The sequence below is a fragment of the Anomaloglossus baeobatrachus genome, chromosome 4, assembly GCF_048569485.1.
Source record: "Anomaloglossus baeobatrachus isolate aAnoBae1 chromosome 4, aAnoBae1.hap1, whole genome shotgun sequence".
Classification (NCBI taxonomy): domain Eukaryota; kingdom Metazoa; phylum Chordata; class Amphibia; order Anura; family Aromobatidae; genus Anomaloglossus; species Anomaloglossus baeobatrachus.
This window is the reverse complement of record NC_134356.1, coordinates 315,341,228-315,368,103: the sequence shown is the minus strand read 5'-3', so window position 1 is coordinate 315,368,103 and position 26,876 is coordinate 315,341,228. Positions and strand designations below refer to the sequence as shown.

Here is a 26,876-nt window from a genome sequence, read left to right as displayed (position 1 = left end):
TGACTTTCAGATCGTCCAGATGCACCATTTGATTTAGAATTGACGGATCGGCTTTATAGAAGTGTGCAGCTTTCTTGGATACCAGATGATGATAATAACAGCCCCATTACAGGTAACAGCATATACAAATGTTATGTATATATGTAGCTCTGATTAAGGAAATATTTTATACCAGGCCATCAGATGTTTGTTTTCCTCCCATGCAGTTGGTTTCATGTTCGATGAAAATCACATGATAGTATCTGGTTTCATTGTTCTAGTTTTACATCAGAAATGAATTATTTTATTAATTCACTCAGACCATAAGGGTATTATACTCCAAAGATCCTAAATTATCATTCAAAGATGATGATCAACCAAGGGCACCTTCAATCAAATAATTCCCAAATAAATTACAAGACTATTGTCCTTTTTAAAGCAATGTAGTCTTGTCTTTTGTTATTTCTTCTCTTTTTTTTTCCAATCTAAAACTAGACATATTAGTTATACTTTAGAACAAAATGGAAGACTATTGTTACTCCTACAAGAAAGCTACCAGGTTTAGCTATAATATTGGGAATACTCTATTGGGGGTTTTATTTGACTCGATAGACATAATAAAGACACATTACTTGACTTGGTAGTATTAAATGGCCACCGATTGGAAAAAAAAGTCTGATCAACGTTCGTTTCATAGCGTATCAAATCACAGTTAATGATGTGTACTGAACGATTTTTACTAGGCTGTGATTTTATGGTATAAACAGGATTCTCGCTGTTGAGAACAATTATTTTTTTGTGAAAACCAAAAAACCATTTCACCCAACGAACAAGCATTTTGTGCATTCATCGTCTGATCAGCAGCTTATTTAGACTTCAAGATTAATGTGAAACTATCTTTCCCAGGAAAGCTCATTCTTACTAGTCTTGAAGTGTAAGTGTATCTTCAGATTATAGTTTGGACACCTTGAACCTTTGCCTATTTTAACCTTTCAACTATGCAACTATAAAATTATGACTGCTATAATGGCTGTTTTATCCTTAGAATTTATCATTGAGTATGAAGATTCAATTCATGAACCTGGAGTATGGCGCATCCATTCTAAAGTAAGCGGTACACAGACTACAGCAACTCTTAGCCTCTCCCCATATGTCAACTATTCCTTCCGAGTGATAGCTGTCAATGACATTGGTCACAGTGATCACAGCCAACCATCAGAACGTTACATGACAAAAACTGCAGGTATGTAATCTGGAACAAATATATATTTCCTAATAGCAACAACACACACCACAATTTATAGAATATGTTTCTATCTTAGCGCCTGATACCAATCCCTCCGGTGTAAAGGGTGTAGGTACAGAGCCGGACAATTTGGTGATCACATGGAAAGTAAGTGTATCACTTTTTTTTCTATGTATTCTTTATAGTGTATTATCAAACATAACATTTTGTGTTTTACCTGACTCACGTAGCCTATGAAAGGTTTTGATTCAAATGGACCTGGTCTTCAATATAAAGTGACCTGGCGGCAGAAAGATTTTGATGAAGATTGGACATCTGTCATCATAGCAAATGTTTCTAAATATATAGTGTCTGGCACTCCAACCTTTGTACCATATGAAATAAAAGTTCAAGCTTTAAATGACCTTGGATATGCCCCAGAACCGGCTGTTGTAATTGGACATTCAGGAGAAGATCGTAAGTAACCTACCCAAAAATTATCATGAACTACTTTATTAATGCATGCCACATACTAATTCTTTGTTTCCCTTCATCAGTTCCAATGGTTGCTCCCAGTAATGTTGAGGTGGATGTCATTAATACTACTTTGGTAAAGGTTCGGTGGGATTCTGTCCCTTTGACATCTGTTCGAGGTCATCTTCAGGGATACAGGGTAGGAGTTTAATTTTCTTTGATCTCGTAAACATAAATAGAGGTATAGATAGATGTGAAGATAGATATACTGGCATATTATCCTACAAACAATGAAAAACATTTGGTTGGGGGAAGAAATTTATTCTGTAATCAGCTCTAAGCTTTTGTAGTCCCTTAAGGCAGTAAAAATTGACTGTAGAATTTATCATTTCAGCCATGTTTATTTAATGATGCACCAATTCATCTGTACTTGTGTTTGATATCCATTAAGTGGATGTCATTAAATTAAAATGAGAGTAAATTACCAAAAGAAAAATTCCTGGCAAAACCAAACTTTACCTGGACCTTGTTATGCCCTTGCATGAACGTTTAGGCTATGTTCACATGTCTGATAGTCATCCATTAGAATGTATCCAGCAGCAATCAGTTGACAAAGATGTTGTGTAGACTGATTTCAACTGGATCCGTGTTTTTAACATTGAAGTCTATGAAATATTGGTCTGTTAAATAGTCATCTATTATATTCCATTTGAAACTGATCCCGAAAGCAAAAACTGGATCCTTTTCAAATTAAAGAAAACAGATGGCTAGTTCCATTTTCCATAGACTTCAATGGTAAAAAATGGATCCAGATGAAATAATTTTTTTTTGGCCAGACAAACAAGTTGTGTCTGCACAACATCTTTGTCAACAGATTGCTCCTGGATGTGTTCTAAGCATGATTACCGGACATATGATCATGGTCTAAGGGGCCCTTTGCACACTACGACATCGCAAACCGATGCTGCGATGCCGAGCGCGATAGTCCCCGCCCCCATCGCAGCTGCGATATCTTGTGATAGCAGCCGTAGCGAATATTATCGCTACGGCAGCTTCACATGCACTTACCTGCCCTGCGACATCGCTCTGGCCGGCGACCCTCCTCCTTCCTAAGGGGGCGGGTCGTGTGGCGTCACAGCGTCATCACACGGCAGGCGGCCAATAGAAGCGGAGGGGCGGAGATGAGCGGGACGTAAACATCCCGCACACCTCTTTCCTTCCGCATTGCAGACGGGATGCAGGTTGGAGATGTTCCTCCCTCCTGCGACTTCATACACAGTGATGTGTGCTGCCGCAGGAACGAGGAACAACATCTTACCGTCGCTGCAGCCAAAATAATGAAAATGACCGACACTACACCGATCATACGATACCAACGCTTTTGCGCTCGGTAATCGTAGTTAAAACGATTTACACACTGCGATGTCGAGAGCGACGCCGGAAGTGCGTCACTTTCGATTTGACCCCACCAACATTGCACCTGCGATGTCGTAGTGTGCAAAGGGCCCCTTAGACTGGGACATGGCAGATTGGCAGGGGACATTAAATCTTCACGTATTAGATACTTTAATGTCTTTAATGTTTTAGGAATGAAACAGTAAAAGCTACATTTATACACAGCATAATCAGGATGGTACAAGGTATTTTGGTGCCCTAGGCAGATGAGATCAATTGTGCTCACATGCCCCCTCCCGCCAGCAAAGGAATGGGACGGAGAATAAGGTAACAGGACCTATGGTGCCCCCCATAACTCTTCAACTAAAGGTATCAGGACCCCTAATACATCAATATCCTCCCTCTGATGGGTCAAGTAACAACTAATGACAACCACCAGAATTATTACCTTTTTCTCCAAAAAATTCCAGCAAAGGTAAAAAAGTGGTGCACTTTAGAGGTGTGGCTTAACAGGCGGGGGGCAATTTCGCAGTTGGATGTAGGAATTACTCACTTTTGCCGCCCATTTACACAACACCAGAAACAAATCGCAATATTCATCACTAGCATCCCATATTTTAAATGGCATACCCAGGAATAGTCATAGAAACTAATATAGCTTAAGTATAATAGGGACTGTTTGGTTTTAATTAAGGTGTCCATCATTTAACACATACCCTAGTGGAAACTAAAAGGACATTATTATATTTAAAGGGATAAGTGATGTTTTTGAGTCCATCATAGGGCAAATACAGTTTGTAACAGAACTGATGGGGGTTGTTGTCGTTGTATAGTATTCATGTACTGATGGTGATTCTGGTGCCGTATTTCTATAGTGATGATGATTCTGGCATGTTAAATTTCAACTTTCCCAATCCTTTATTCATGGAAGTTAAACCCGACTTCACTAATGTAGAGTTCATGCTGGTAATTTTTCAGTAAATAAAATGTATCCCCCTTTCGCCAGGTGGTGTCCTAGCAAGTCACCTTTCTCTGCCTACCTGTTGTCCAAGCCCTGTACACTATCTCCTCACACTTTTCCCTGGGCAGAACATAGTTTATCAGTTTTGGTGAAAGTGTTACTGTAAGTTTATATATACTCTAGGATGACCTGCAGCCTCCATTAGTGTACAGACTAAAGTATTACTTAGAATATAAATTTTATAGTGTTCACATTTGTTTGTGACATGATAGGTTTTGTAAGGCTATTTTAACACTGGGCTTTTTTGGTAAGTTTATTTCATGACCAAAACCTGATCTTGTGGCAGGAAATCTCCTTTGAGTCATCTGCATTTTTGGTGCGTTTTTTAGTGGTGTTTTTGATGCGTTTTTTTCAACAAAATGGGTCGTATCAATTATAAAACGTTGCAAAAACACTGAAAAGCATTGACATGCTCATTCTTTGAAATCTGCAGCAAAAACGCATGTATTTGACAAAACAGTAAGGAAAAAATCTGCAGGTGTTTGTGTGTGTGTATGAGATTTCAGAAATCTCATAGACGTTGCTGAGACTGTAAAAAGCAGTTTTTTATTAGCAAATCTGCAGCTAAAAAATGCAGCAAAAACTTACCAAAAAAAGCCCTGTGTGAACATACCTACATTTTTTTATTTTTCTTGCTCTTCTTTCTTTGTATTTGCAAAATGTATTAATTGATCATAGTAAAATTAGTAAAATTTTATATACATATTGCTTAATATAATTAAACAGGGAACCTGTTTTTGCATTCTGACTTGTCATTTGTATGTTATAGAGCAGGAGGAGATGAATACATTGTTATATACTGTAGTTTGGTTGTAAATACTGGGGAGCGAGCATTCTCGGCACTGCTTCTTATTCGATCTAGCATTGGGGTGCTCGGGTACTCGCAGAGCTCACCCGAGTATTATAGATGCTCAGATGTTTCACCAAAAAGAGATAAACACAAGGCAGTAAATCTAAATTTTCTTTACAGAATCTGCCTTAATTAAACATCTTATTAGTTTAATTTTTTAAATAACAAACAATATCCCACAAGACAGTAGACTCCCACAAAAAACATACAGGATAGAATATCTCAGATGGAACAACCCCCAATTAGATGTAGTCAGTAGTGGTTACCACAAAATAACATTAATGGGCCATCACCTAACTGATCTCTAAGGGGGAACTGTCCACTACCTATCAATGGAGATATAACAGTTAGGTTACACGTACCCTAGGGTTCAAGTGGTGCCTCCACTCCACGACAGCTGTCCCTCTGGATTGTCCCTAACCTCCCTCAACAGTTATTATATAGCCTTAACTGGACTATATACTCATCTCACAGTCCAATACATATGATCCAAGCAATAGATTTGAATTCATAAGGCATCAATCACTTATCTTAAGGGAGTATTCAGGGCAACATCCTCGTGGTTCCTTTTTAGTGATGCTATACAACACCAAGATATTCTTGAATGGTTGTGAAGATATAGGGAAATAGCCCAAGCTCAACGCGTTTTCCCCCAATTATACGTTGGGGTTCATCAGGAGACAAAAGTGACTCACAATCGCCATTATCCTCTGTGACTGCACATATTGCAGGACATGTCACCCAGTGTGGTGCAGGTAGCAAACACCTCCATGAAACAACAACCACAATGCACAGGCTTGTTTCACTGCATGATGTGAGCAGGCACCGATGGGAGAGCCATTCACAGTCTCTAAATGGCTCTCACTGGCGGTAAAGCAACATTTTTGGATGTAGTGTGTCAAAAGAAGAAAAAAAACCTGTCTTTTATTCCCCGGAAATGCTGTTTTTGGCTGGCTGTATGTGGGCGGAGAACCAAACTGCCCAATGATTGACTATCATTATACTCATTACTGGAGATGAGCCCTTTCAGAGCATCTGACCTTCCCAAATCGAGCACTGAACACCCAATCATTTTAGTGCTCCCCCATCTCTAGTTGTAAAGAATTCTGTCTACTTCTCTCCATGCACAGTCATACAGGAGAGGCTGTTAGTCACTGAATGGAACCACTCAGTGGGCAACTACCCCAGAATGAGTAGCAATTTTAATTAATTAGTAAAATATCCAGGTTACACTGAATCTTTAGCCAGAAACCAACATGTTCAGCTGCTCCTGCAGTATAACATGCTGTCCATAGAATTCACAGCATCTCCAAGCTAACTAGTTTCATTTCACCTGTACAATATCATATATCTTCTTCTCTTTTTGGCCATTATAGGTTTACTATTGGAAAGCACAGAACAGAACCAACAGAAATCGGAGGCACATAGAAAAGTGGATGCTGCCATTTGGTGGAAATAGAACGCACGGAATGGTTCCTGGTTTACAACCCAACACCCACTACTTTCTCAATGTTAGGGTGGTCAATGGCAAGGGTGAAGGCCCTTCTAGCACAGATAAATACTTTGAAACCCCAGAAGGAGGTAAAAGCATTTTAAATACAGTTATGTAGAAAGGTGGATCTATGTTTTAATCAATTGGCCTAGGTCTCAATATTAGTACAAGCTGTATAAACTTGTTAAGATTGGCCAAACATAGAAAGAAAAAAACAATTGCTGAGCAATTATTTGTACAGGACTAGGGTATAATAATGCTTATTACCAGTGATTATGCGGGATATGATACCCACTGATATGATGAGGTACACATAGATGGCTGTCAGTCGAATGATGCTTTGGCCAATCATTGGCCTACAGGCATCTCGGCTGAGCGCTCCTTTGTTTCCTATGAGAAAGCCTCTGGCTGACTGGTTGGCTGCTGGGTTGTCTCCAGGAGAACAATGCGAACTGCTGTCCGAAATCATATATGTCCGAACGATATCCCCAAGATTGGCATGCCATCACAAGGAATAGGTATAAAATGTAAACAGATTTCTCTCATCAGTAACATGTCATAGTCTGATCCACGTCTCCAAGGTGTACTTATGATGTGTTCCTACTTTGCTGCTAATTGGCAGCACAGCGTATGATTATAGCTTAGCGAGTAATTTGATATCATTTATATTAAAATGGGGCACTTGGCTTAGGAATGTTCGGAAACACTGATCTAATAGACTATAACAAACTTTGCCACTTACAGAAGTATACAAGTAAAAAAGTACACTCAACTTTTTGACTTTATAAAGGCTGTCTTGGTGCTGGAGTGCCATGATATTTTGTCTAATACATATATTGTAATCAATAAAGAAGCCCATTGAGGAATAACGCTGGTGCTTTGGATACTTCTGTTGGATATACTGGCGATTGGGTTGTGAGTTTCCCCACGTAAGCGCATGGAGCTGGAAGAGTGGTACATGGGAGCTTTAAAATAAAACCTTCACACTTAGCTTTTGTTCTTTCTGTAAATCCAGGATAATGAAAGTAATGATGAAATAAGGTTATGTAGTATTTTTGGAACTGGAGAACCAGTGGGAACCACAAGGAAGACTTTATATTTCCCCTGATACTCCAGAATGGAAAGCACTACTAGTAAGTGGTAGATGCTTGTTCCATAACAGTTCAATAGAATCAATGCTTGTGTGCTGTGAATGAACTCTAATGATAATAGTTGTGTATTGACTGATCATTTCTTTAAAAACAAACAAATGTGTAAGAATGAATGAGACGGCAAACTCTATTGGGTTGTGTATGTTGTCAATTTTGTATTACAGTACTTTGATAGCAAGTGTCCCTTTTTCTAGTATTTAGCTACAAATGTATGTTATTTCCATGTGTTTTATTTCTACATGCAGGTTCAGATCCGCATTAAATGTTGCATGGCAAAATTATTAGTGTGAATAATTAAACTGTTAAGAAAGTAAACTAATTTTTGTTTTCTTAGTTCCCAGTGTGGCATTTTTACATATTTCACACCGAACCCCAGATTCACTGACACTGATGTGGAACCCACCTGCACATCCAAATGGGGTCCTGACTCAATATACTTTAAAGTATCAGTCAAGTAAGTCTTGTACAAAAGAATGGACATTTTTTATATTTATTATACATTCATGGTCAAAAGTGTTGGCACTCTTAAAATTGTTCCAGAAAATGAAGTATTTCTCCCAGAAAGTTATTGTAATTACACATTCTTTTTTATACACATGTTGATTTCTATTATGCGTATTGGAACAGCACAAAAAAAAACAGAGGGAAAAAATGTTTTCAAGAATTTTGTTTCGTAAGTCCTCAGACAGTTCTCTTTTCCGTATTCTTAGTGTGACACACACAATACAAGGATGTTGTCAACTTCTCCCCTTTTTATCAGGTTTCAGGTGTGATTTTCATATTGCCCACACCTGTTATTTGCCACAGATGAGTTTGAACAAGCATCACATGCTTGAAACAAAGCTGTTTACCTACAATTTTGGAAAGGTGCCAGCAATTTTGTTCAGCCCATTTTTGGGTTTTATGGGAAATTATGTCAACTTTTCCTTTTTTTTCGTGTTGTTCCAATACACACAAAGGAAATAAACATGTGTATAACAAAACGTATAATTGCAATCATTTAATTACTTCCTTTTCTGGAACAATTTCAAGGGTGCCAACACTTTTAGCCATGACTGTAGTTGCAGTACTATACAACTCTAAATACTCATCTGTACACATAAATACACATTGTAGTAGTCCTTTGTGAGGTTTCATTCTATACGATACTTATATTTCCACTTACATGTTTGATTAAGAAATAAACCACAATTCCATATTGTTGATACTATTCACACAGATATTAATAGATATGGTCTTCATAAAAAAGGATAGGTACCTTGGGTCATTGAAGAAGATAATGCGGAATAGTTGTTTTGTCATTTAAAATATCCCTACATTTTTTTTTTTGTTTCTAACTTTTGTTCCTCTTGAATTCTCACTTTATTCTTTGCAGTCACTTTATTTACCTGCAGCTCAACCTTAACATGACATGTTTGACTGCTGAACTGCCCAGCCTCAGTGTCCACCCCCGCCCTCTGCCCACCCTCTGGACACTCATTGTGTGTAGCACCTAATGGGAGTCTATAGTAAATTTATACACCATGTGTGTATGGTGTATGCATGTATATACTGTGTATGCATATGTATGTATATATATATATATATATATATATATATATATAATATACACAGTACAGACCAAAAGTTTGGACACACATATTTTCATGACTCTGAAAATCGTAGATTCACATTTAAGGTAACAAAAACTATGAATTAACACATGTGGCATGGAATACTTAACAAGAAAGTGTGAAACAACTGAAAATATGTCTTATATTCTAGGTTCTTCAAAGTAGCCACCTTTTGCTTTCATTACTGCTTTGCACACTCTTGGCACTCTCTTGATTAGCTTCAACAGGTAGTCACCGGAAATGGTCTTTCAACAGTCTTGAAGGAGTTCCCAGAGATGCTTAGCACTTGTTGGTCCTTTTGCCTTCACTCTGCGGTATTCAAACGCCAGGCACGCCTGACGTTGCGTTCATCACATACTGCAGAGACAATGCACGGGGGAGACAGTTCATTGGGCCTCATACATCATAAAGAGCTGAGGACACCATCGGGCAAATAGTGCAGTCCTAACAGTGAGTGGGCCCCCCTGTTCTGCGGGGCCCGGCAGGGCACAGATGGCAGCGCACAGGGGGCGGAGGAGAAAAATAGAATGTGGGGAGGGGGCAGGGTATGATGACAGGATGACAAGGGGTAAGGGCTGCATTGCATTGTACTTGGCAGGCAGCAAGGCGGCAACATGACGTTGGCTGTGATGCCCGTCAACAAGGTCCTGCCCTTGTCGTTGTGACGTAACAGAAAGCAGCAAATTCCCAGCAGGAGCGGTCATATGACTGCCCTGAGCTAGGGGAGAGGGTCTGACAGCAGGTTAGGTAGGTAGTTGCTATGTACTTACATGCCTCTATGTAGCCTAATAGTGAAATAACAAAAAAAATACACAAAAAGCCGGATAACCCCTTTAACTTTTTTAGATCCTAGGAGAGGTACCCTGTGAGATTTTGCTATGGTTCAGTTCTGGAATCCATCTAGGCTAAAATATGTCCCCAAAGTATTCACTCTTGTGAGGGGGCATGTGAGTGATAAGTATTGTTGTTGCACTTTTACATCCCCTAATGTGTCTTCTTTTCCTTTCAGTAAATGCCACACATGAACTAAGTCCGCCAGTAGAAGTTACAATCCCCGCAAATGAAACAAGTTACATTCTTAAAGATTTAGTGCATAATACAAGATACAAGTTTTACTTTTATGCTCACACGGCTGTTGGACCTGGAAGTCAAAGTACTCAGGAGGCAATAACTGCAATGGATGAAGGTAAGATGGGTATGTACTGTATAGATCTACTCTCTGACCTCAGCCTTTATTTACTTGTTATCATTATTTTACTATGCTCATATGAGGGTAAGGGGATCAGGTAAGTGAGCACTCAGAAGTCCAGAGCTCCTTACGTGACACACAACAGATACCTTATTCCCAAGGCAGACAAGTACAATACATTCACCCCACAAACATAGTAATGAAAGCAGCACACAGAATGGAGTCACACATCACACAAGCACAGCACACACTATCAACTCACACATTAGATTAGAGCAGCACACACTATGGACTCACACATTAGACTAGCGCAGCACACACTATGGATTCACACATTAGACTAGTGCAGCACATACTATGGACTCACACATTAGACTAGCGCAGCACATACTATCAACTCACACATTAGACTAGCGCAGCACATACTATGGACTCACACATTAGACTAGCGCAGCACATACTATGGATTCACACATTAGACTAGTGCAGCACACACTATTGACTCACACATTAGACTAGCGCAGCACATACTATCAACTCACACATTAGACTAGCGCAGCACACACTATGGACTCACACATTAGACTAGCGCAGCACACACTATGGATTCACACATTAGACTAGTGCAGCACACACTATGGACTCACACATTAGACTAGCGCAGCACATACTATCAACTCACACATTAGACTAGCGCAGCACATACTATGGACTCACACATTAGACTAGCGCAGCACATACTATCAACTCACACATTAGACTAGCGCAGCACATACTATGGACTCACACATTAGACTAGCGCAGCACATACTATCAACTCACACATTAGACTAGCGCAGCACATACTATGGACTCACACATTAGACTAGCGCAGCACATACTATCAACTCACACATTAGACTAGCGCAGCACATACTATCAACTCACACATTAGACTAGCGCAGCACATACTATAGACTCACACATTAGACTAGCACAGCACACACTATAGACTCACACATTAGATTAGCGCAGCACACACTATGGACTCACACATTAGACTAGCGCAGCACACACTATGGACTCACACATTAGACTAGCACAGCACACACTATAGACTCACACATTAGATTAGCGCAGCACACACTATGGACTCACACATTAGACTAGCGCAGCACACACTATGGACTCACACATTAGACTAGCACAAGACACACATTGGACACAGACATTATGAACATCAGTTGCACACCACAATCCTAACACAAGTGCATTTCTCCCATCAGGAACACATTACACACATAGGATTCACACAGACAAGAGCAGCGCACACTGAGCACAGGTATTATACACGTGATGGTGATGGAGTGGCAGTGGGTTGAAGTACAATGACCCTGTGTATTTTTTAAGCATGTTCCTTCCTTACAAGAGCTCTGTTAGTTTTGGATAAAAGTCACACTGCTCACAATTTCTGAAATGTGTTTTCCCAGCATACTGTGTGCATCAGGTCTTAAATATAATTTATTTAGTCTCCTTCTATTTCCATTTAAAGCTGGTTTTCCCCAACCTGCTGTGGGTGCAGGCAAAGGTAAAATGTAATATTGCATGCTTTTCTAAGTGTGTGAAAGCCTTCCATCAAAATGCTAAGAGGATCAGCCTTGCATCAAAAGAAGCGACTATTACAGATGTGATAGACTTTATAGTTGAGTCCTTGGCTTATACTGTAAATCTGATGTTTGACTTATAGCATCTGAGGATGTAACCGCTTTAGATTTAGAGGACATGCTACCATTTTTGCCACCTGGATTACTTTCTATCTGTGTGCGTATATCAAGCAAGGACTTGTAGTTTCAACATTCTTCTTATCACTTATAAAAATGTCAAGAAACTAAAAAGTCACAAACTTTATGCCATCAGCCAAAATGTACAACTTTTTTTATGCAGGAAAAACAGATGCAAAGCTAATGATCAATAGCCCCCAATTATTTCTACAGATGCTAGGGAGCTTCAGACCCAGTATTTGCTGAATTTGATATCTGCAGCAGTAGAATATAATCTCCATTTTGCAAAAAAGGTTTACGACTGTTCTGATATGCACCACCAGGTGGCAGCACAGGCACAAGAGAAATTGCTGATTTCGGAATGAAATGTTAAAATGGAAAGCTTAGTGTTTTTGCATACAGACTAGCCAAACACCATCTTGGCAGAATTGTCTGCATTTCAGGTGCCAAGTCACCTGTGATTAATTAGGTACATGATCAAAACAGCGTCTGGTAGGCAGGAGGCCGGAAGGTTGGAAACACATCAGGGAATTACTTTAATTAATGGTTAATGATTACCAAGATATTAGGATTCCATTTGTAGGATAATTCACTAATTAAACTAGTTGAAATTCAAAGACTGTAATTTCCCTTTCCAGACATTCAAGGATTTTCTATATATTGTATGTATAACTCAACATTGCTGGGTAAAATGAGACAGAAATTACAGATCTATTGTATAAGACCTTTGTGAATATCTATAGAGAGTCTGGTTTGACTTATATCCTATGGCAAGGCTTGTTAAAGGGTCGATATTGACTTTTAGGATTGTTACTCCCAATAAGTGGCACTAGACCCATCAAAGGCATCTCAGCCAAATCAGACCTCTTGTACTGCACTCATGGGAGGCAAACACACCCAAACATATCAGCAAATAGATTGTCTGGTTTGGCTTTTATCCTATGCAAAGGCTCGTTAAAGATTTGGTATTGACTTTTAGGATTGTTACTCCCTATAAATGGCACTAGACCCATCAGAGGCATCTCAGCTAAATCAGACCTCTTGCATCACACTCATGAGAGGCAAACACACCCAAACATATCAGCAAATAGATTGTCTGGTTTGGCTTTCAGCCTAAGGGTACCTTCACACTTTAGCGATGCAGCAGCGATCCGACCAGCGATCTGACCTGGTCAGGATCGCTGCTGCATCGCTACATGGTCGCTGGTGAGCTGTCAAACAGGCAGATCTCACCAGCGACCAGTGACCAGCCCCCAGCCAGCAGCGACGTGCAAGCGACGCTGCGCTTGCACGGAGCCGGCGCCTGGAAGCTGCGGACACTGGTAACTAAGGTAAACATCGGGTATGGTTACCCGATGTTTACCTTAGTTACCAGCGCACACCGCTTCGCTTAGCGTGTGCATGGAGCAGGAGCCGGCACTGGCAGTGTGAGAGCTGCGGAGGCTGGTAACGAAGGTAAATATCGGGTAACCACCTTGGTTACCCGATGTTTACCTTGGTTACAGCTTACCGCAGGCTGTCAGACGCCGGCTCCTGCTCCCTTCACATTCAGGATTGTTGCTCTCTCGCTGTCACACACAGCGATGTGTGCTTATCAGCGGGAGAGCAACAATAAAAAAACGAACCAGCACTGTGTGTAACGAGCAGCGATCTCACAGCAGGGGCCAGATCGCTTCTCGGTGTCACACACAGCGAGATCGCTAATGAGGTCACAAAAAACGTGACTCAGCAGCGATCTCAGTAGCGATCTCGCTGTGTGTGAAGTACCCCTAAGTCATGTGGTAAGGCTCATTAAAGGGTCAATTTTGACTTTTTGGATTGCTACTCCCATTAGGTGGCATTAAAGTTCAACCTTCTTCCTCTCTCAAGGATATATTTGCATATACTTCCAAATTGAATTCAAGGTTACTTGATTTCCTAGAAAAAATTGAGACATCAGTATAATTATTGTGACATTCACAGCACATTGGTTCTTTTCCTTTTTATATTGTTGTTGTCACTTTTTGAAAAAAAAAGTGTCTGGAGCTTAAAGGGAACCTGCCAGTAGATTCATGCTGACCAACTCAGGCACTGTTATTTTGGCTATGTATACTTTAGTCTTTAATGCAGCGGCAATACAGAGAAAGCATTTTTGCCAAGTTTGCCGAGGAGTATCGACGAATTACTAAACCAAAACTTGTTCCCAGCTGCTTTTACTTGACCTGATCACCTACACTGACAGTCTCTTCCTATGTGTGTGCATGGAGAGAGAGCTGTCAGTCTAGAGGAATGGGACACGGAGAAGCCCATGGGAACCAGACTAGTAATCAAAACATAGTCTCTCGCCGGTTTTCAAAGTATGTTTCAGTGTAAACCATGCATGACCTCAGTAACATAGCTAGAGTCTGATTCATGGTGCCGAGGTATGATATAGCACGAGTCTAGTGCCAAACTCCCATCAACAGAAAGGACATGACTTTCTGCAGCCCAACAAAGTTACTATAGTTCACCCAAGAAAATGGCACAGTGTGTCACTTACATCTGGCTGCTGTAGATTTGATTGCTAGTGATCTGCCCAAATTAAGAGGCATGCAGCTCTTTCTATATTAGGTTCATCTCACTCCAGTGCGGTTTTCCTTAGAACCGTTATCTGAAATGCCTGACTTTAAAGGAAATCTTCAAGCAGAAGCTAGATAAACATATACACTACCATTCAAAAGTTTGGGGTCAGCCAGACAATTTTGTCTTTTCCATGAAAAATCATACTTTTACTTATCAAATGAGTTGCATAATGAATAGAAAATATAGTCCAGACATTGACTAGGTTAGAAGTAATGATTTTTACTTGAAATAATAATTTTCTCCTTCAAACTTTGCTTTCGTCACAGAATGCTCCCTTTGCAGCAATTCCAGCTTTGCACACCTTTGGCATTCTAGCTGTTAATTTGCCGAGGTAATCTGGAGATACTTCATCCTATGCTTCAAAAAGCCCCTCCCACAAGTTGGATTGGCTTGATGGGCACTTTTTGCGTACCATACGGTCAAGCTGCTCCCACAACAGCTCAATAGGGTTGAGATCTGGTGACTGGGCTGGCCACTCCATTACATATAGAATACCAGCTGCCTGCATCTTCCCTAAATAGTTCATGCATAATTTGGAGGTGTGCTTTGAGTCATTGTCCTGTTGTAGGATGAAATGACTCCAATCAAGCGCTGTCCACAGGGTATTGCATGGCATTGCAAAATGGAGTGATAGCCTTCCTTATTCAAAACTCCTTTTACTTTGTACAAATCTCCCACTTTACCAGCACCAAAACAAGCCCAGACCATCACAATACCTCCACCATGCTTGACAGATGGCGTAAGGCCCTTTTCCAGCATCTTTTCAGTTGTTCTGCATCTCACAAATGTTTATCTGTGTGATTCAAACACCTCAAACTTTGATTCCTCTATCCATAACACTTTTTTTCCAAATTTACTCTGTCCAATGTCTGCGTTCTTTTGGCCATAGTAATCTTTTCCTTTTATTAGACAGTCTCAGATATGGCTTTTTCTTTGCCACTCTGCCCTGAAGGCTAGCATCTCGGAGTCACCTCTTCACTGTAGACATTGACACTGGCGTTTTGTGATACTATTTAATGAAGCTGCCAGTTGAGGACCTGTGAGGCGTCGATTTCTCAAACTAAAGACTCTAATTTACTTGTCTCGTTGCTCAGTTGTGCAGCAGGGCCTCCCATTTCTCTTTCTACTCTGATTAGAGCCTTTTTGTGCTCTCCTCTGAAGGGAGCAGTACACATCGTTGTAGGAAATCTTCAGTTTCTTGGCAATTTCTCATATGGAATATCCTTCATTTCTAAGAACAAGAATAGACTGTCGTGTTTCACATGAAAGTTCTCTTTTTCTGGCCATTTTGAGAGTTTAAAGGAACCAACAAATATAATGCTCCAGATTCTCAACTAGCTCAAAAGAAACAGTTAGCAAACACAATGTACCATTAGCACACTGGAGCGGTGGTTGTTGGAAATGGACCTCTATACACCTATGTAGATATTTCATTAAAAAACAGACATTTGCAGCTAGAATAGTCATTTACCACATTAAATGTATAGAGTGTATTTCTGTTTAATTTAATGTTAGCTGAATTGAAAAAAATGAGCTTTTCTTTCAAAAATAAAGAAATATCTAAGTGATCCTAAACTTTTGAACTGTAGTGTAGTTGGGATGATTTAGGAAAACCTTCACTTGCCAGGGCTTGGACCCGATGGCCCTTGAGGTCTCTTCCAACTGTACCATGCTATGATTATATAATCTTCAAGCAAAAGCTGGATAAACATATAGCTGGGATGATTTAGGAAAACCTGCACTCGCAGGGGGTTTGCCCCGATGGCCCTTGAGGTCCCTTCCAACTCCACCATTCTATGATTCTAATAAATTCCCCATTGCCTTTTATACCTGAAATTGTCAAATTATATAAATATTCCTATCAACATTGTACCTTTTATATACACAATATTTTTGGACCATTAATCTGGCTTAAAAAGCATGTGCGAACATGAACAAGTCCATGCTTATTTTTATGTTAGCCGTGTCATGTTTTGGACATTTGCTCTGCATTGTAAGACAATTCACATGTCTGCTCAGACATTCCATTTATTCTGTTTTAGGCGCAAAGAGAATAATTGATCTGTTACATAAGTTATTCAATCCCAAGCCGAGAGGCTGCATTAATTATGGGGTCCATTTGGTGTCTGTTTTAAATGTAAAGGCTGAAAAAGTTCTGCGTGCATGACTTTTTTCTTTCTGCTCTAAAAAATCAGATACCATATGGACCCCATAATTACCCATGGGCCCCTCTGCTTGTGACTGAATAACTGATGTAACATATCAATAATTCCATTTGTTCCTAAAATGGAGTAGTAGAACTGAATGCCTAAGACATGTGAACAGAGGCGAGGAAACCGAGGGTCATTTATCAAATGTGTCAAAAAACAAATTCTGCACAAGTTGTCATTTCTAAGCATGCCCAGATCATTCAATGCTCTGTAGTGTGAGAGATGCAAAAAATGATGACTTCTTCCTACAGGAGATCAGCAATTGTACAATATAGGATATAGCTAAGCAGTGGAACACCAACATGTGTGAACTGTCTTCAGGATCCAAAGAAAAGTGTTATATAAATAAGATTGTTTCTAATATATATATATATATATATATATATATATAAATATATATACAGTAAATATATACAGTATATATAGTACAGACCAAACATTTGGACACACCTTCTCATTCAAAGAGTTTTCTTTATTTTCATGACTGAAAATTGTAGATTCGCATTGAAGGCATCAAGGCTATGAATTAACACATGTGGAATGAAATACTTAACAAAAAAGTGTGAAACAACTGAAAATATGTCTTATATTCTAGGTTCCTCAAAGTAGCCACCTTTTGCTTTGCTTACTGCTTTGCACACTTTTGGCATTCTCTTGATGAGCTTCAAGAGGTAATCACCAGAAATGGTCTTCCAACAGTCTTGAAGGAGTTCCCAGAGATGCTTAGCACTTGTTGGCCCTTTTGCCTTCACTCAGCGGTCCAGCTAACCCCAAACCATCTTGATTGGGTTCAGGTCTGGTGACTGTGGAGGCCAGGTCATCTGGCATAGCACCCCATCACTCTCCTTCTTAGTCAAATAGCCCTTACACAGCCTGGGGGTGTGTTTGGGGTCATTGTCCTGTTGAAAAATAAATGATGGGGCAACTAACCACAAACCGGATGGAATAGCATGCCGCTGCAAGATGCTGTGGTAGCCATGCTGGTTCAGTATGTCTTTAATTTTTAATAAATCCCCAATAGTGTCACCAGCAAAGCACCCCCACACCATCACACCTCCTCCTCCATGCTTCACGGTGGGAACCAGGCATGTAGAGTCCATCCGTTCACCTTTTCTGCGTCGCACAAACACACGGTGGTTGGATCCAAAGATCTCAAATTTGGACTCATCAGACCAATGCTCAGATTTCCACTGGTCTAATGTCCATTCCTTGTGTTCTTTAGCCCAAACAAGTCTCTTCTGCTTGTTGCCTGTCCTTAGCAGTGGTTTTCTAGCAGCTATTTTACCATGAAGGGCTACTGCACAAAGTCTCCTCTTAACAGTTGTTCTAGAGATGTGTCTGCTGCTAGAACTCTGTGTGGGATTGACCTGGTCTCTAATCTGAGCTGCTGTTAACGTGCGATTTCTGAGGCTGGTGTCTCAGATAAACTTATCCTCTGCAGCAGAGGTGACTCTTGGTCTTCCTTTACTGGGGCAGTCCTCATGTGAGCCAGTTTCTTTGTACTGTTTGATGGTTTTTGCCACTGCACTTGGGGACACTTTCAAAGTTTTCCCAATTTTTCGGACTGACTGACCTTCGTTTCTTAAAGTAATGATGGCCACTCATTTTTCTTTACTTAGCTGCTTTTTTCTTGCCATAATACAAATTCTAAAAGTCTATTCAGTAGGACTATCAGCTGTGTATCCACCAGACTTCTGCACAACACAACTGATGGTCCCAACCCCATTTATAAGGCAAGAAATCCCACTTATTATACCTGACAGGGCACACCCTTGAAGTGAAAACCATTTCCGGTGACTACCTCTTGAAGTTCATCAAGAGAATGCCAAGAGTGTGCAAAACAGTAATCAAAGCAAAAGGTGGCTACTTTGAAGAACCTAGAATATAAGACTTATTTTCAGTTGTTTCACACTTTTTTGTTAAGTATGTCATTCCACATGTGTTAATTCATAGTTTTGATGCCTTCAATGTGAATCTACAAATTTCAGAGTCATGAAAATAAAGAAAACTCTTTGAATGAGAAGGTGTGTCCAAACCTTTGGTCGGTACTGTACATACTCATTCAAGTGAATAAAATTGAGCTGCAATACCATGCAAAGCTCACGGATAAGAGTTATTCTGTAAAAAAGATTGATTCTTAAACCCCTTTAAATTGATTTTGCTTCCAGCACATACCACTTCAATTAAAGCATCTTATATTGGTAATGATTTGAATTGAGCCCTATATAAGAATTAGGACGCTCGAGGTTTACTGAAAACTGAGTTACCATTGAATTTAATAAGAGATGTAAAAATCTGTATAAATGTTTTTTAAATATATTATAAAGTAAATAAAGTAGGACACTATTTAGAAGAAAAGATAAAGAGCCATTAAATAATAAACTGCAAAAGGAACCCTCTTGGGTAAAAGCTGAATATATCTTGTACTTTCTTTCTATATTGTTATTACAATTTTATTACCAAAACAAATGGGGTACAACATACAAACAAGTGTAGGGAATGTGATAATATCACAAATATTCTGATATCTGTAATGAACGCCAAAGTTTAGGAATGCTTTCAATAGAAATGTTAATTGTTGATTTTTTAGCAATTATCAAATGAAAAGTGAAAGAGCAAAAGTGAGATTTACACACATGAGCAAAATTGTTGGTACCCTATTATTACAGTAAAGGGTGCTTTACACGCTGTGACATCGCTAGCGATTTCGTGCACGATAGCACCCGCCCCCGTCGTTCGTGCGACATTTGGTGATCGGTGCCGTAGCGATTATTATCGCTACGTCCCGTCACACGCACATGCCCTATCAGCGACGTCGCTGTGACCGCCGAACAATCCCTCCTTCAAGGAGGAGGTACGTTCGGCGTCATAGCGATGGAACTGCGGCGTCACTAAGCGGGTGCCCAATAACAGAGGAGGGGCGGAGATGAGCTGCCGGAACATGCCGCCCACCTCCTTCCTTCCTCATTGCCGGTGGATGCAGGTAAGGAGATGTTTGTCGTTCCTGCGGTGTGACACACAGCGATGTGTGATGCCGCAGGAACGACGAACAACCAGTGGTATGCACCACGAACGATATTATGAAAAGGAGCGCCGTGTCAACAATCAACGATTTTTGACGTTTTTGCGATCGTTGATCGTCGCTAACGACGCCGGATGTGCGTCACTAGCAACGTGACCCCCGACGATATATTGTTAGCGATGTCGCAGCGTGTAAAGCACCCTTTAGAAAAACCCCAATGGTCACTGAAAAAAATTGAAACTGATAAAAGCAATTATCTATACTAATGAAAATCTGACATTGCTTTTCAATTGTGGTTTAATAGGAAAATAAAATAAAAAAAAAAAAAAGAAAACTAATGAAAATGGCCTGGACATAAATTTATGGTACTTAGCTTAATATTTTATTTTTTCCACAACCTTTTCATGCAATCACTGCAAACAAATAGTTTCTGAAACTATCTCTGAGACTTCTGCACCTGTGAACAGGAGGTATTTTGGCCCACTCATTGTGAGCAAACTGCTTGACTTTTCTTAGGTGTGAATGTGCTTTCTCCAGACTACATGTATCAGCTCCTTCCACAGATGGTCAATAGGATTTAGGTCAGGGCTCATAGTAGGCCACTTCAGAATAGTCCAATGCTTTGCTCTCAGCCATTCTTGGATATTTTTAGCTGTGTGTTTTGGGTAATAATCATGTTGGAGGACCTCTGACCTGTGAATTAGGCCAGACTTTCTGACACTGGGCAGCACAATTCACTCCAGAATGCTTTGATAGTCTTGAGGTTACGTTGTACCCTGCACAAATTTAAAACACCGCTGTGCCAGATGCAGCAAACCAGCCTCAGAAAATAAGAGCCTCCTCCATGTTTCACAGTATGTAACATGTTCTTTTTTTGTATGTTTTATTTTTACATCTGTGAAATAGAACTGATGTGACTTGCCTAAAAGTTTCAGAATTTGTCTCAACTGTCCAAAGGACATTTTCCCAGAAGCTTTGTGTCTTGTCAATATGCATTTTGGTGAAATGCAATATTGCCTTTTTATGAATTACTTTCAACATAGTTTCCTCTTTTTTCATCTTCCATGAAATCCACTTTGGCCGAGACAGAGACAGATGGAGGGATCTAAAATTGATATACCTTGACCTTTGAGTTCACGTCTAATCAATTAAAAAGCAATATCTTATTTTCATTAGTTGATATTCAATACATTTAAATAGAAAATGTATTCCCCCTGTTGAAAGTTATTTAAGTGACCATTGTTCTTTTTTCTTACTTGAACAGTAGGATGCCAACAATTTTATCCTTGTGTGAAAATCAATTCAATATTTGGTGTAACCACCCTTTGTCTTCAAAACAGCATTAATTCTTCTAGGTACACTTTCACAAATTCAGGGATTTTGTAGGATTATAGACAGACATATGAGTAACTAATTACACCAAATAGGTGATAATGAGCAATATTTTCATATGTAGGTTGAAACAGTCATTAGCTAAAACAGAAATTGCTGTGTAGAAGGCAAAAAACTCTGTGAGAAACAGCCAAATTCTGCTACAAAGGTGGGGTTGTTGAAGACCATTTCTTTTCACATACATGTTGGCAAGACTGAGCACAAAAGCAAGACACAATTTAGTTATACATCATTATCAAGGTTTATGTCAGGTAGACTGGGCTTTTAAGATGTGCTGTTTATGCTCTTTTGAACAAGCATAAAGAATTTGATCACTTGAGGATCATAGTTGCAATTGTTGGCCAAGGAAACTGAGTACAGCAGATGAAGCAGAATCATGCTTACTTGCCTTCCAAATCAGAATAAGTCCAGCAATGCCATCACCTCAGAACTGGCGGCAGCCGATGGGAGTCAGCTACACCTATCTACTGTTTGGAGAAGTGATAGCCAAAAGTGGTCTTCATGGAAGAATTGTGGCCAAAAAAGATACTTTGTTCACCAAAGTGCAAGAGAGCATTTCAATAGTGTTTTCAGGCAACAGTGTTGCATGGTGGAGGTTCCTTCAAATACTATGTTCGTGGGTACCTAGAAGAATTGATGCCTTGATACTTATTTAAAAGGCAATGTGTGGTTACTCCAAATAATGATTTCATTTGGATTTCTGTTTTGTTCATTGACTTTGCATTTTATTAATTTAATTCCAAAAAGATAGATATCAAGAAATTGAAGAGAAATTAGGGAGAGAAGTGAACAAAAATTATGAAATGTATCAGTGCATAAGGTTGTGTATTCATTTTGTTTCATAATGTGTCTAGATGTCTATTCAAATAGGTAAAGTCCATCCATTGTAATCATGTACTCTAAAGCTGCTCTATATGGTCAATGAAGGAAAGCACAGGGTTCTCTATGTGCATGATCTTTTTTATTTGCCACCGGAAAATGTTATCTTAGAACTGTATTGTTTTGAGAGCCCAGTTAGTGGTGGTAGTTTCTTGGATCTTTCCCCAATATTGGTCTAAACCTGGAAGAGCTCCAGAAAGTGTGTATGTTCATGCCTTCCTCATTGCCATTGTGCCAATACATTTTGCCCAGAACCTGAGGGATCAAACTGTATATTTTGATTTCTGAAAAGATTTGCTAATTAGGGTCTTAAGTATGAGAAACCAGTACTGTTGCCTGTCTGTAAGATCAGCAAGATCTATTCCGAGTTCAGTAGAAAAAGAGTGAAGGACTTAGTGGTGTACTAGGTAATTACTATATCATATAAATCACATGGTATTGATGACTTACAATAGAAAATGTGGGAGTTGTATTTTTGTCAGTGTGTGGCCTAGTAAAGGTTCATGGGTGAGCTGAGATCAGGACCCTGTAGCTAAGCTGAGTATTCAGAGATTAACCTTTCCAGGCCTTATTTACGTTATTTGATTAATATTTTAATGTTAAAGTGAGTTCAGTAGCGGTGTACAAATATCTGAAAGGTAGTCACAGTGCAGAGGGAACTACTCTATTCTCATTAGCACAAGGAAGTACAAGAAGCAATGGGATGAAACTAAAAGGAAGTAGATTCAGATTAGACATTTGGAAAAACTTTCTGACAGTGAGGGCAGTCAGGGAGTGAAACAGGCTACCACGGGAGGTGGTGAGCTCTCCATCACTGGAAATCTTCAAGCAGAAACTGGATATACATATAGCTGGGATGATTTAGGAAAACCTGTACTTTCAGGGGTTTGGACCCTATGGCCATTGAGGTCCCTTCTAACTCTACCATTCAATGATTTTAGTCTTTGACAAATTACACGGTCCACAAGGCCATGTTCTTGCTAGAGAGGCTCTAGAAGAAATTGCTTGAGAAGGCTGGTCTAGTGTAAATGCCTTCCTTGTGTAGTATGTCATGATGTATTACACCACTATAATTTGACATGGCGACTGTGTATCCTTTGTTGCTTTTCTGTTTATTAGTTTTCATCCTTTCACACTCCTCAATTCATTTTCTTGCTGAAAATCATAATGAAAAATATAATCCTATCTTTATGACACATGCAAATAAGACAGTAATTAAAGTTTCATCATTATGTATACTTATGGGATTCAGTCTTTAGAAAGCACACTCAGTGGTATTCATGATACCTACCAATAGCAAGTAGAGAACCGTTCATGGTGTGACGAAATAATCTCTGGCTCATGACTCCATTCACACCACTGTATTTTCAGTCCCAATCCTGTCTGTGTAAAACCTGGCCTCATGTAAACAGCACTAGGACTAATGTTATTCAATAGGGATTATAGTTTTTTTCCACACAGACTGAATGTCCCCATGAGAAATATTGTACTGTTCTTTACCGTATTTCAGATGACTCTCCTGTTCAAGTCTACGGGTGTGGCAAACTCAGATCCCATACGGAAAATCCATATAGCATCCTGTTTTTTAGATACATTGCAATTTTTGACATAGGAAACTGTATTTATCTGCTGATGTATAAAAATGACTGCTATACTAATGACATGGATTATAATACTGATGAAAAGTAGTTAGTTTTTACTTAATGAAAATTGAATGACTTTTTATACTCTCATGTGAACTTAACCTTATAGCTTGTTCAGTTGGGCATACAATACGTCCGTGTGCTGTCATGGTACACCGTGGAGCGCACATACAACCATTATAAATTGGTATACCAGTGCACATGGCCGATTTTCCACTCAGTCCGATCGTCTGCCTGGAAACATTCGCAACCGGCATGCTCTGGTCCATTTACAGCTCAGAATGATGTATGACAGGTCCGCAATGCTGACGAGCACACAATGCTGCACACAGAGCCAGTCATGTCTGCAAATTGGAGTTGTAACTGGCTTGATTTTCAAAATGGCCCTCTAAACCTAGTCTTACACATAAGAGAATTTACCGAGCACCAGTAACCAGTATACAGAATTGTGCCATTCAGGTATACCATCTATTTGGTTTATGTGAAGCGTATTTTTATTTAATTTGTCATTTATTGTGATAGAAATACAAATGAAATTCACAGAAAAGAAAGGTAACAACTATCGTGTCAATTTGGTAGTCTCTGATGTTAGAGATGTAAATAAGCCACTTCCGATGCATGACTAGGTGCCTTGCTAGGAGCTGTTACTATTCACTTCACAGCTTTCTAACACTGTACTGAAATAAGCATGAACTGCATGAATGTGTATATTAACAGGTAAGCGTGTGACGCCATTGACAGTAACAGTACGTTTCTCTCTTTGCTTCTCTCTCACTCTCCATGCTGGTGCTGGATAAACGGCAGAATCCTTTTTTATCACTTCCACTGTTACGTACACTGTCCATCCAACGCACTTCAGGGGTATTGTCTTTCGTCTTGTTGAGTGATAGATTTTGTTGTAGATATGCACTTGTTCTGCATGTAGTATGCATGCCATGTGTACCTTAAGAAAAAATGCAGTCCTCTACATTAGATAGTGTATTACCTGTACAAGCCTGTACTGTGCATGTTTCTGGTACTGGTGCTGTTTGCTACTGCTTGTAACGGGGCTGCCACATACTGGAGCCACGTCTAGGCTAAATCACTAATAGCACCTGTCTCTTCACCATAATGGAAACCTTAGATCTGTGATTTACAACTGTATTCCATGCATAAAAAGAAAACAAGTAAACATATTGTCGTATAGTCCATCAATGAACTTAGCAGCACCTATTATAACATTTAACGTAAGCAGTAACTGTGGGGATGCCACCTGTATGCACTGCACAGCTACATATCTAATGGCCCTTATTGTCTCATCAGAAAATGACCTATTGTTTAAATCCGGTTTTTGTGTTATATGTATTTTTTATTTTATTTTTTTTCCAAATTTTTGGCCATTTTATTTTACTATCATGGTCTTTATTAACAGCAAAAACAAATTAGCAATTTTGCCATTTTTTCCCGAGCCACTGGGGTTCTTTTAAACTGATACTTCCTGTGCTTTCAGGGAGAGTTTTCAGCAAGCTCTTTATTAGGAGAGGCAGGAATGAAATGACAGGTAATGCCTCTGTATGCAGCTGATAACTCAGAGGATCTGCCATTCACAATGCTCCCTTTATAGTGACTAGAGATGGGCGAGCACTAAAATGCTTGGGTACTCGGTCCTCAAGTCAAGCAGGTCAGACTCGAGTAACGAGTATAATGGAAGTCAATGATGTGGGCAGATCGGCTCTCCACCCACATACAGCCAGCCATAAACAGAGGATTTGACACATTACATCTGAAAACTTTGTTTCAACCCCAGTGAGAGCAATTCAGAGATTCCGACTGTCTCTCCCTGGGCAGAGTGCACACATTATGCAGTGCAGGAAGTCTGTGCTTTGTGGCCTTTCTTACATTGATGACACGTTCGAGCACCCGTGATACTCAACTGAGCATGGCGTGTACCTGAGCACCCTGATGCTCGATTGAGTACAACCCGAGCATGCTTACTCATTAGTAATATTAAGGTACAAATAATTGGGTTACAGCCAGTTACATAGGTGGAAAAAACACAAAGGTCCATCAAGTTCAATTTTCTCCACCAATTATACATTCCTTATTGTTTAATGATTTATAACCCACAATGCCATCTAATGTCTTTTATTGTGGATTTCTTGAAACAACAGGAAGACAGAGTCTTAACAGTCACAATGACCAGTGTCAGATTTGTGCAAGATTTCCAATTCTTATTGTAATAAAGACTGTAATAAATTGTAAAGGCCTATATATATATATATATATATATATATATATTTATAAGCAAAAAACTAATTGAGACAATCAGTCATTTTTCGGATGACACATTTCCTTTAATTTCATCTTGGGTCTTGTCCACTTCCGAAGAATTGTCATGGCTATTTGTATCCTGCTGTCCACCAAATAGATTAACCTTGTGTAGCCATGTGCCTGGAATCTGTCCGGTGCTCAAACAATGTTCCATATTGAGCCCCCATATTCATCCTCAGGGGCAATGACTAGAATCAATACCTCGTCACGTGGTCTAACCTCAGCAGTTAAATCCACGTAGATACAAATACGTTATTAATGACGTGGCTATTCATATCTACTATGTAAAATATAATGCATAAGTACGAAGAGTAAAATCATAGCATGTTTTATTAATCTGCAACACATTAATGAAAGTATCCCCATTAATGTGCCGCTTAGTGCCTTAGTCGTAGACAGAATGAAATATGCATGCATTACGAGGTGGACTAGTCTGAATTTTTGGAGATGTAAAACTATTGATTTTCATTTACTGGAATGAATATTACAAAGAAGCCTTAAAGCTAGGGATACACAGTAGACATATTATAGGAAATAATGAAAAATAAATATGGTCAAATATGTCATGTCCAAGTTCAACTTTATTATTAGCGATTAAGTTGGCCTTTACACAGCCTTTAAAAAGGACTTTTTTTGTTGTATGTTAAATATGCAACATTTCTGTAAGCTC

The 26,876-nt window shown here is 39.5% G+C and overlaps 1 protein-coding gene across 11 annotated transcripts in view; it reads left to right on the top strand.

Annotated features, from left to right (window-relative positions):
* NRCAM (neuronal cell adhesion molecule) overlaps positions 1-26,876 on the top strand; it is a 181,895-nt gene that overhangs the window by 136,411 nt on the left and 18,608 nt on the right. For 4 of the 11 annotated variants that reach the window (XM_075344998.1, XM_075344997.1, XM_075344995.1 and 1 more), the window contains 10 exons: positions 11-112; positions 1,025-1,222; positions 1,302-1,372; positions 1,456-1,681; positions 1,762-1,877; positions 6,321-6,525; positions 7,922-8,041; positions 10,210-10,395; positions 11,921-11,956; positions 24,701-24,757. In XM_075344998.1, coding sequence (XP_075201113.1) covers positions 11-112; positions 1,025-1,222; positions 1,302-1,372; positions 1,456-1,681; positions 1,762-1,877; positions 6,321-6,525; positions 7,922-8,041; positions 10,210-10,395; positions 11,921-11,956; positions 24,701-24,757 — 1,317 coding nt within the window. The remainder of the gene's footprint in view (positions 1-10; positions 113-1,024; positions 1,223-1,301; positions 1,373-1,455; positions 1,682-1,761; positions 1,878-6,320; positions 6,526-7,921; positions 8,042-10,209; positions 10,396-11,920; positions 11,957-24,700; positions 24,758-26,876) is intronic. The other 7 variants (XM_075345002.1, XM_075345000.1, XM_075344999.1 and 4 more) reach the window with 4 other exon arrangements.